This window comes from Hypanus sabinus, unplaced genomic scaffold, assembly GCF_030144855.1.
Source record: "Hypanus sabinus isolate sHypSab1 unplaced genomic scaffold, sHypSab1.hap1 scaffold_565, whole genome shotgun sequence".
Taxonomy (NCBI): Eukaryota; Metazoa; Chordata; class Chondrichthyes; order Myliobatiformes; family Dasyatidae; genus Hypanus; species Hypanus sabinus.
The window spans coordinates 18,628-30,474 of record NW_026781426.1 but is presented as its reverse complement, the minus strand read 5'-3'; the positions used below and the strand labels follow the sequence as shown (position 1 = coordinate 30,474).

Sequence of the window (11,847 nt, the reverse complement as noted above, 5' to 3'; positions counted from 1 at the left end):
TTAGCAGAGATAGTAGACCAGTTGCCACACCAACATGTTACCGTTCTGCTCGGATCTCTTTTCCATCATGAAAGCTCGAGTACCAGCAAACAAAGCACGCTTCCCATCTTTTCTAGTCGCCTCCACCAGCGGCCACAGCTTCTGTCGGGCTAACTTATCAGCTGCAGTCAGGTCCTCGGCGAACCACAGCCTCTGCAAGAGCAAGTACTCTTTTTTTCTGGATAGTGTCCATTCCAGATTGCTGGTGGTTCAGTTTGAAAATCGAAAAATGGTCAACCGAGACATCTTTTGTTGGGCCGACGCTTAAACCCTGCTTCAAATATATACCACCCGCCCCTGGAATTCCTCCATTCTTATCCTTGAATTCTTATTCCCTCTTATCCGACCCAGCCGATGGGCAGCATCCACGCGTCGTCAAATCTCCTCGTTGGACTCCGGAGCTACTGCTTCGCATTTTTGAGTTACTTTATTTTTAACATTTTCATCTGTTTGCTCTGGAATGTCGAGAATGTCAGATTCCACCTTCTCCGATAATGCTCGGCCTCAGCTCCAAAGTCTGAATTACCTTTTCGTGGTCCGTACAAGGCCCATTGATTTGCACGACATCAGACTTCAGGGTGTTCACCACTTCAAAGATAAAGTCGAGGGTTTTCTTAATGTCATCAATGGCGTCCCAGACTGAAAACCGCCATCCACGCGTAATTCCCCATCTCACGCAGGGAGTCTCGAAAGCGGATAACCGGCGGAAACAGCGCCTCTGCTGGACAGGAGGCTGAATTACGTCACTGCGGCTGCGGGATCGCTTCTCTTTTCGCGGAGCACGAGACTGAAGCAGGTTCCTTCAAAACCTTTGGGAATTAAATCTGGTGCGCGGCAATTTAAGGGCGGGAGTTAAAGGGGAGGGGGAGTTAAATGGGAGGGGGGAATCGGCCAAAGTGTCCTCATCACGTGGACGTGGATGTTCACGTATTCATAGATTCACGCGGTCCACACTCTTAGTCCGGGTCTGGGTTCCTGCAGAGATCTCAGTTCCTTCCTCCCGGTCTCACTGAACTGATTCCCACCCAGCCTGAAACAGATGGATGAATAAAGATGAAATAAACAGATTACACATCAGTATCAGTTACAGGAGACCGGGAAACCAGAAAACCCGCGGATCCGCTGTTATTTTATCGCATCGAACATTAACACAGACACTCACCGGATCCATACCAGACTGGGGAGAGTCAGTATGAGGCGGCGGAGACCGGGGACAGATCGATCTGTGAGAGAGTTCCATCCTAGATCCAGCTCCGTCAGTGATAAATTTGAACTGAGAGCGCAGCCGAGATCCTCGATACCAGAATCTGTGAGACCGACATTGTCCAGCCTGGAGATGAGAGATAACGAGGGTGAAAGACACAGAGAGACAGGAGACGGGACAAGTCCTCGGTGTTTATCAGTAACACAATTACTGATCACATTAGTTCTCAGTGTCAGACACAGTGACTGCAAACACAGTCTCCCACAGTCTGGTACTTACACCAGTTTCTGTATTTTACACCCCGGGTTCCTCAGAGCCGCAGACACCAGTTTCACTCCTGAATCACCCAGTTCATTATCACTCAGTTGCAACTCCGTCAGTGATGGGTTTGTACTGAGAGCGGAGGCGAGATCCTTGGCACCAGATTGTGTGAGACCGACTCTCTCCAGCCTGGAGATGAGAGAGAGAGGATGACTGACACAGAGAGAAAGGAGACGCTGCAGATCCCCAGAGTTTATTAGATACACAATTACTGATCACATTATTGTTCAGTGTCAGACACCCAGTGACTGTAAATTCGATACCCCAGTCTGGTACTTACCGCAGTTTCTGTAAATTACACTCCGGGTTCCTCAAACCCACTGACATCAGTTTAACTCCGGTATCTCTCAGCTTATTATCACCAAGGTACAGCTCCGTCATTGATGGGTTTGTACTGAGAGCGGAGGCGAGATCTTCGACACCAGAATCTGTGAGACCGACTTTCTCCAGCCTGGAGATGAGAGACAGTGAAGGTGAAAGACACAGAGAGACAGGAGACAGTACAAATCTCCAGCGTTTATCAGTAACACAACTGATCACATTAATGTTCAGTGTCAGACACCCAGTGACTGTAAACACAATCTCCCACAGTCTGGTACTTACCCCAATTTCTGTATTTTACACTCCGGTTTCCTCAGAGCTGCAGACACCAGTTTCACTCCTGAATCTCCCAGGTCATTTTCACTCAGGAGCAGCTCCGTAAGTGATCGGTTTGTATTGAGTGCGGAAGTGAGTTCCTTGGCACCGGAATCTGTGACACCGACATGGCTCAGCCTGGAGATGAGAGAGAGCGGAGTAAAGGACACAGCGAAACAGGAGACGGCACAAATAGCCAGTGTTTATCAGTAACACAATTACATATCTCGTTAGTGTTCAGTGTCAGACACCCAGTGACTGTAAGCACAATCTCCCACAGTCCCGTACTTACCGCAGTTTCTCTATTTTACACTCCGGGTTCTTTAGTGCCGCCGACACCGGTTTCATCCCAGAATCTCCCAGTTCATTACGCCCAAGTCTAAACAAACAGACAAATTGATGTACAAAGTGATTCAACCCGTGTGTCTGAGGGAATTTCTCGCACTCAGATATTTCAGGAAAAATTAAACCCATCAGTAAATCACCGGTCGGAGTTCCCATCACTGCCCATGTTCCTCACTGCCCAGCTCCAGGGTATTCACCGAATGTCAGTAAGTTTGTCTGTCAGCGTGACCATGTAAACTCCACATATTCTGTGTCATTCACCAATAGTTAGAAACGTGTTCCAGACGTGGGAGAATCGGCAGGGGCGGGGTTGAAGGATGGGGGAAAGTCCCACAGTGAGGAAGATTTGTTAAAGGGAAAGTTGATGTGAGATGGTGGAAGTAAACCCACCTGAGGAAAAGGGATAGGAAGAGAGAACCTGCAAGAGGATGGTGATTGAGGAAGAGAGATCACGGGGGAGGCTGGAGGAGAGGTCCCACAGAGGAAAGAGGAGAGATCCCACATGAGGAAAGAAGAGAGATCCCAGAAGAGGAAAGAGGAGTGGTCCCACAGGAGGAAGGAGAAGAGATCACACAAGAGGAAGGGGGATGGGAAAGAGAGATCCCATAGGAGGATACTGATGGGAAAGGACATTCCGACAAGACGAGGGATTGCACGGGAGGGGTGGATCTGAACTGAGCCCCACATGCGGGAGAGCAGATGCACCCATGGGGTCTGGGTATCCGGTAGTGAGCACAGTCACATAGGTGGACTGATGGTGATAGTCACACGCGGGGAAGGGCGGTGGAGGACAATTTCATATTGATAATTATTTCCTTCCCATAGGGACAGTCCGCTGACGATCTCTTGTCCTTCACCGGGAAGGGTGTGTGAAACTCTGACCAACCTGCTGCAGTCACGGCCATTCCTGTGATTTACTACCATTAATCAAATGGCCATTCTTTACTAATCTAAAGTCTACACAGCCCTTAACAACGAAACACAGAAAGCTCTCATCCTTGGGGAAATACAGACCGATCCCCTGGTGATTTTACACAATTCTTCACAATCGGATTTACTACAACTTTACCAAAATCACAATGGAAGTTTCACAGTTCAGAGTGAGCGATAAATCAAGTTACCTCAAATCCTGGCACTTGTGCAGCCCGGGTCCCAGCCGCTGGATTCCTTCACACTGAATGTGGCTGCCAGCCAGATCGAGGTTTATTATTGTATCACAGAATCCGATGACATGGGCCAGGACCGCGCAGTCAATCGGGGTCAGTGACATTTCACTGAATGAAAGATTTTCCACAGATCCCAGTGTAGCCTGAGCCAGTCCACGATTCTGAGACTCAAACAGGTAGTGCAATGTGTTCAGGAGGCTCCTTTTACCAGCTTCACTCCTTGCGTTTCCAATCTGGCGTTTAACTTCCTCTTTCACCCAGTCAATCACCCGGCAGGTTGTTTGATGAAGAAATGGACCCAGAAACTCCTCCAGGCCCCGAGCTGTCATTGGGGAGGAGAGACCAGCAACAAATCGGAGAAATACCTGAAATCGCCCATCTGTCGTGTTGTGGGCTTCAGTGAGGAATTTCAGTATATCGCCGGGATGTAGAGTCAGGAATTGTGCGACTGCAGCTACAAACTCTTGGATGGTGAGGTGTGGGAATGTGTACACCACGCTCCGGGCAGAATTTTCTCTCTCCAAAAGCTCCATCAGGAACCCGGACAGGAACTGGGAAGGCTGCAGATTGTAGTTGATCAAATCTTCACCCGTAAACACAATCTTCTTCTCGGACACTCCTCTGAAGGCCATCTGACCAACCCTGAGTAACACTTCACGGGGGTTCTCAATTTCACGGCCGTGGTTTTTCAGGATATTGTAGATATAGTAGGAATAGAGTTGGGTGATGTTCTTGGGAACTCGCTGCGCGTCACTGACTCTTTGTGAGAAAAAGGGGCCCAGTGCCAGAGCGAGGATCCAGCAGTAGGAGGGGTTGTAGCTCATGGTGTATAGGATCTCGTTCTCCTTCACGTATTTGAAAACAGCTTCTGCCACCGTCTGATCATCAAAATATCTGATGAAATATTCCTTCCGTTCCTCACCAACAAATCCCAGGATTTCAGCCCAGATGCTGATCTCTGACTTTTCCAATAAATGTAACGCAGTAGGGCGGGTGGTCACCAGCACTGAACACCCTGGGAGCAGCTTGTGTTGGATTAAACTGTACACAATGTCCGACACTTCACACCACCACTCGGGATCTGGGCACTGGTGCTTGGGTTCTGTGTCTCTCCGACTGTCAGCAAAATCGATTCTGTGTTTGAATTCATCTAAACCATCAAAAATAAACAATAAGCCCTCTGGGTTCTTCCACACCTCTCTCAGAACATTCCCAAAATAAGGATATTGATCCAGAATCAATTCCCTCAGATTTATTCTGCAGTTAATGGAGTTTAAATCTCGGAATTTGAAAACGAACACAAAATGGAATTGCTCGTATATTTTCCCTGTGGACCAGTCATAAACAATCTTTTGTACCATTGTTGTTTTCCCGATCCCCGGGACTCCGGCCACTGCTGCCGAACATCCTGAGATTCTTTTCATTTCTTCCCGAAAACTATGTGAGTAACGATTCTGAAACAGATGAGCAATGTGGAGTTTCTCCAAGTCTTTGCAGAGATGTTTCTGTCTCCACTCCTCGTGGTCTCTGCCTCTTGCCAGCAGCTCATGTTCCACCAGTGTCCGATCTCGAACAGTGGAAATGACCGTGAGCTCAGCGTATCGATCGACCAGCTGGAAAACCTTCACCTTCTCTCTCATCAGGATCGTGTTCACTCTTAGTTTTTCAGTTTGTTCCCGCAGAGTCTCCATGTGTTTCTGTCGAACATCTGAGGAAATAGGTTGACAATGCCTGATCTGATGAACATGGAACAATCGCGTATTTCCTCAAAAAGAAAACATATTGAAGACATTGTTTGGAGCTCAGAGACAGAGTGTCTGAAAATGACTGATGGCACAGAAACGTTTCTGATCTGATTCAGATTCGCTGTTAAAGCCTCCACTCGCCCCTCCGTTTGTAGTTTCCTGATTCCCCGGTGTTCCAGCGAGCACCAGGTGCACACGTGATTCTGGAGAGGAGAGTGTTGTGTGGAGCGGGTGGTTTCACTGCTCAGCTTCTGTTGAACTGAGCAACACTGCAGAGGGTAACAGTGGAGGGGGGCAATGGGCAATTTAGTTCATTTTTTCTCATAACTGATCTGATGTTGCTGATAGTCCTTTCGGTTTAAGCTGTCAGTACTGAGCCACAGAGTTTTCATTTTGCAGCCTAGCCAGTAATGGTGTAACACACCGTACTTTATGTGTTAGTAAATTTCCTGATGACACAAAGGCTGGAGGTGTTGTCAATGGTGTGGAGTGATGTCAGAGTGTACAGCAGGACATTGATAGGATGCAAAACTGGGCTGAGAAGTGGCAGTTGGAGGTCAATCCAGATAAGTGCGAAGAGGTTCATTTTGGTAGGTCAAATATGGTGGCAGATTATAGCATTAATGGAAAGACTATTGGCAATGTGGCGTATAATTTCTTAAGACACTCAAAGCGGCTGCGCAGGTTAACTCTGTGTTTAAGAAACATGCGGTGCATTGACTTTCGAACACCGTGGAACTGAGTTTAGGAGCCGAGAGGTAATGCTGCAGATATACAGGAACATGGTCAGACTTCATTTGCAATGATTTGCTCAATTCTGGTCGCGTCAGGACAGGAAGGATGTTGAACACATGAAAGGGTGCAGGGAAGATTTACGAGGATGTTGACTGGACTGGGGAGCATGCCTTATGAGAATAGGTTGTGTGAACACGGTCTTTTCTGCTTGGAGTGACAGAGGATGAGAGATGATCCGATAGAGGTGTATAAGGTGATGAGAGGCATTAATCACGTAGAGAGTCAGAGGCTTTTTTCCCAGGGCTGAAATGGCTAGCATGTGAATGGCTAATTTTACGGTGCTTGGAAGTAGGTACAGAGGAGATGTCAGGGTCAACCTTTTACACGGAAAGTGGTGATTGCGTGGAATAGGCTATCGGCGATGGTGGTGGAGGTGGATATGATAGGGTCTGTTAAGAGAACCTGGACAGGTACATAGAGCTCAGAGAACTAGAGGGCTATGGGTAACCCTTGGTACTTTCTCAGGTGGGGACACATCTGACACATATCTGTGGGACAATAGGCCTGTATTGTTCTGCAGGTTTTCTGTGTTTCTATGTTTCATAAAGGATCCGATGCTTTTGACAATCATTTAAGTTTAATCTGTAGTACTGACCCACAGAAAAGGAAGATTATTTTTGTTTCATTTTCCAGGCTGAACCAGTCGCGATATAACACACCCCGCTCTACTCTACAGTCTCGTATTCTCCGAGGAGCTGGTTCATGAACTCAGGCAATACACGCCTACCACACCTCTACAGTCTCCTCTGCTACAGGGAACTTGTACATGAATTCAGGCAATTCCCTGATGTTGCACAGAACAATAGGAACTGAAAAGTATGGCAGCAGTAATAGGGAACTCTATAGTCTGAGGGACAGATAGGCGGTTCTGTGGACATTAAAAGGGACACAGATAGTATTTTGTCTCCCCGGTGCCAGGGTCCGAAATGTTTCTGGGCACGTCCACAACATGCTGAAAAGAGAGGGAGCGCAGCCAGAAGTCATGGCACATATTGGGATCAATGACACTGGAGGGAAAAACAGGAGGTGGTCTTGAAGGAAGCTGAGAATCTGGAACTCATAGTAATCTCGGGATTGTTGTCTGTTTCGCACGATAGTGAACGGGGGAATAGAATGAGGTGGCAGATAAATGCCCGGCTGAAGAATTCCAGCGGGGAGCAGGGATTCAGGCTTTTGGATAATTAGGACAACCTCTGGGACAGTCGTGTCCTGTCCAAAATGGATAGGTTGAACGATTACGAGGGGGACCAATATTACTGCGGACAGATTTACTGGAGCTGTTGGGAGTGTTTCAACATGGCAGCGGTGTGGGAACCAGGGTGACAGAGCTGAGGATGCGTCAACAAGCTTAAAGGTAGATGATAGATGTAACATGAATGTAAGGAAGGAGAAGCTGATGATTGGGTTGAAATGCAGACAGATAGAAGTGTTGAAATGCACCACACAGGTAAAATTCATAAGGGCGCAGATGCAGAACTGAAGGCGTTGTAGTTAATGCGCCTAGCATTCGGACCAAGGTGGACGAACACTTGGTGCAATTATATATTGGTCGCTTTGATTCTGTGGGCGTCACTGAGTCGTGGCCATAGTTGGGACCTCAAGATCACAGGACATACATTGTATCGAAGGACAGGCAGGGCAACTTAGGCGGTAGTGTGGCTCGTGATGGAATTACATCTTTAGAACGACGTGATATGGGGTTCAATCCTTGTTTAATCTTTGTGGGTGAAGATGCGAAATTGCAAAGGTGAAAATAAACATGATGAGAATTATGTTAGGCCTCACAATAGTAGCCAAGAGGAAAGGTTGACATTGAAAAAGGAGCGGGAAGAGGCATGTAAAAATGGTAATGACACTATTGTAATGGAGGACATCAATATGCAAGGGGAATAGGAAAATCAAGCATATTTAAAGTGTTGGCTCGCAAGAGGGGGAATTTATTGAATACCAACGTGATAGCTTTGCAGAGTATCTTGTGCTTGTGACTGCTCAGGAAAAGGCTATCTTAGATTGGGTGTTGTGTAAAAACCAAGACGTTAATAGGTAGCTTAATGCAAAGGAACCTTAGGAGGCAGTGATCACAAAATAGTGGAATTCAAACAGCAATTTGAGAGTGAGAAGCATAGCTTACATATATCAGTAGCGCAATGGTATAAAGCGAATTACAGAGACATGAGAGAGGAGCTCTGCCAGGTGGATTAGAAAGGATACTAGCTGGAATAACGGCAAAACATAGATGGCTGAAGATTCTGGGAATAGTTCACAAGGCGCAGCATAGATACGGTCCACAGACGAAGACGTTCTTAAGCGGCAGGGATAGGAAACGGTGATTGACAAAGGAAGTGAAGGACTGCATGAAAGCCAAGGAAAGGGCATATATAAGGTTTCAAAAGTGAGGGAAGTTTGGATGAAAGGAAACGTTTTAAAATCTAACACAAGGCAACTAAACAAGCTATAGGAAGGGAAAAGGTGATATATGAGGGCAAGCAAGCCAATAATATAAAGCAGGGTAATAAACATTTTCTCAGTAATATAAAGAGTAAAAGTGAGTTGAGAGTTCATATTGAACCACTGGAAAATGATGTTGGTGAGATAGTAATTGGGGACAAAGAAATTTCAGATAACGTAATGGGTACTTTGCATATGTCTTCACTGTGGAAGACGTTAGCAGTGTGTAGTGGTCCTTAACTAGCAGGCAGTAGCATTGAGTGTCATTGCTATTACAAAAGGAAAAGTACTCGGCACACGAAAGGGTCTTAAGTTGGATAAGTCACCAGGACATGATGGATTACGTCCCAGAGACCTGAGAGAGGTTTCTGGAGAGATAACCGATGCATTGGTAATGGTCTTTCAAAATTCACTTAATTCTGACATGGTCCCGGAGGACTGGAGGATTGCAAATATCACTCCACTCTTTAACAAGAGTGGAAGGAAAAAGATGGGAAAGTATAGGTCAGTTAACCAAACCTCGATGGTTGAGAACATGTTGGAATCCCTTATTAAGTTTGAGCTTTCGAGGTACCAAGAGACTAATGACAAAATAAGTCAAAGTCAGTATGGTATCTGTAAAGGGAAATCATGCCTGGTAAATCTGTTCTTCGAGGAAATTACAGGAATGGTGAACAAAGGGAGCCAGTCGGTGCCATTTACTTGGATTTTAGAAGGCATTTGATAAGGTGCCACATATGAGACTGCTGAAAAGGATAAAGTCCTATTGTGTTAGAGGAAAGATACTGGCATGGATAGTGGAATGGCTGACAGACAGGAGACTGCGAGTGGGAATAAAAGGGGCCTTTTCTGGTTTGTTGCCTGTGACCAGTGGTGTTCTTCAGGGTCAGTATTGGGACCGCAGGTTTTCACATTGATGGATTAATGATTTAGATAATGGAATTGATGCCTTTGTGGCAAAGTTTGCAGATGATAAAAAGATAGGTGGAGGGATAGGTAGTGCTGAGGAAGCAATGCAATTGTACCAGAAAGAAGACAAATTGGAAGAATGGGAAAAAAGTAGCAGATTATATAGAGTGTTGGGAAATGTATGAAAATGCATTTTGGTTAAATGAACAATAGTGCGGACCATTATCTGAATGGGAGGAAGGGCCAAACACCAGAGGTGCAGAGGGACTTAGGAGTCCTCCAGCAAGATTCACAGAAGGTTCATTTACAGGTTGAGTCTGTAGCAAAGTAGGAAAATGCAATGTTGGCATTTATTTCAAAGGGAATTGAATATAAACACAAGGGGATAATGCTGAGCCTTTATACGACTGTAGTCAGGCCGCACCTGGAGTATTGTCAACAATGTTGGAACCCATATCTCAAACTGGATGTGTTGTCATTGGAGAGAGTCCAGAGAAGATTCACGATCATGATTCTGGGAATGGGGGAGGGGGATTAACATGTGAGGAGCGTCTTGGCAAATTTGGGTCTGTAATCACTGGAATTTAGCGGAATGCGGGGAGGTGGGGTGAGGTTGGGAATCTCTTTGAAACCTACTGAATGTTGAAAAAGCCAGATAGCGTGGATATGTACAAGATGTTTTCTGTGGTGAGCGTCTCCAGAACTGAAAGGCACAACATCAAAATTGTGAGGCAACCATTACGACAGGTAAGGAGGATTATTGTTGCCAATTAATAGTAAATCCTGGAATGCTGTGCCACAGACTGCAGTGGAGGCCGTGTTTGTGGGTATATTTATGGCAGAAGGTCTTGATTGGTCAGGGCATCAATAGATATGGTGAGAAGGCAGGTGTAACTTCAGGGTTGAACTTCATAGATGTCTCCAGGTGCACAGCCGAAGACCCGGACGGTACAAGGTGTTCTGAAAATTACAGATGGTTACATGTCCTCCAGCTACAGCAACAAAAAATGTCTGCCATGTTTAGACAGTCTCTAATCATATCACTAAAAACTGGTATTCAGACTCTCAGAGTAAAAGAAAGACTTTGAGATCTCCGTTCCATCGCTTACCTTTCAGACGCGCGGGCACTTCAGATAAACCCCGCTCAGTGTCCATGTAGGCGAACTGGCCGTCACCTGTCCAAATAGATTAACCTGCATGAAGTCTGTTCTTTGTAATACTGTACATTCATTAGCATTTACATCTGTAACACATAGTGTATTGTTCACCGTACCGCGTTCCCGTATTTCATTCAATATTCTGCTCAGCTTCGGTAAATGATGGTGTAGTTTCACAAAGGATTCCCACATCACCCTCCGGGCTCCGGTGCCCTTCTCCATCACCAGATCCAGGAGGAGTTTGGAAGCGCCCGCTCGGTTTCCCTTCTCCGCGAGCTCAGTCACGCTCTGTAATGAACAATGGGGAATATATTGAGGAGCGGAGGGATGGGTACAAATCTACCCTGAGCATGGACTGTCCCAGCACTTTCTGCTCGACACAGATCGCTAACAGCCATTGAAGTGTTCATAGCGGGAGAAAGAATTTAAAGAAGCGAGAGGTGTCAGTCCGGACATTCTGTGCCACAGACTGCGCAGTAATTATCACTCAGCAATGTTTAAGTGGAGCAGACATAGGGTGAGTGAGCCAGAGACAGTGCGGAGAATTGAGGCTTAGTGTCAGAGACGGTCCAGTGAGGCTTTAGCTGGAATTTGGGTAATATTTTCGCTCCCGTTTTTACGGTTAGAACAGTGGGAATGCCAGGCAGGATAGTGGAATGTTCTTCCTGCAGGGTGTGGCAAGACAAGGAGAAATCCAGTGTCCCTGACAAGTACAACTGGAAGAAGTGCATCCAACTGCAGCTTATTACAGACTGTGCTAAGGAACTGGAGCTGTAGCTGGATGAAACCGGGATCATTCAGGAGGCTGAGAGGTTGACTGACAGGATGTACAGGGATGGAGCTATACACCAGGGGCAGGACACAGGTAAGTGGGTGACTGTCAAGAGGGAGAAATCAGAATATGTCACTGCAGGGAACCCCTCCGTAACAGAACAAATTTTCTGTTTCCGGGTATGACCTAGAAGAGAAAAGCTATGTCGACTATACCTCTGGCACTGAGTTTGGTTTTGTGACTCAGAAGGACTGAGAAGAGTGAGCTGCATTAACAAGGGGAATTCAGCGGGTAGGAAAACAGCCTGGGG

At 46.4% G+C, this 11,847-nt stretch overlaps 1 protein-coding gene across 1 annotated transcript; it reads right to left on the bottom strand.

Moving 5' to 3' along the window:
- On the bottom strand, positions 1-11,002 carry LOC132389425 (NACHT, LRR and PYD domains-containing protein 14-like). The gene is made up of 11 exons (XM_059961950.1): positions 10,882-11,002; positions 10,718-10,783; positions 3,667-5,419; positions 2,493-2,579; positions 2,168-2,338; positions 1,845-2,015; positions 1,523-1,693; positions 1,202-1,369; positions 983-1,069; positions 566-839; positions 1-192 (listed from the first exon to the last, which is right to left on the bottom strand). The coding sequence occupies exons 1-11, from the start codon at positions 10,985-10,987 to the stop codon at positions 1-3; spliced, it is 3,246 nt and encodes a 1,081-aa protein (XP_059817933.1). The 5' UTR covers positions 10,988-11,002.
- Positions 11,003-11,847: the final 845 nt, after the last annotated feature.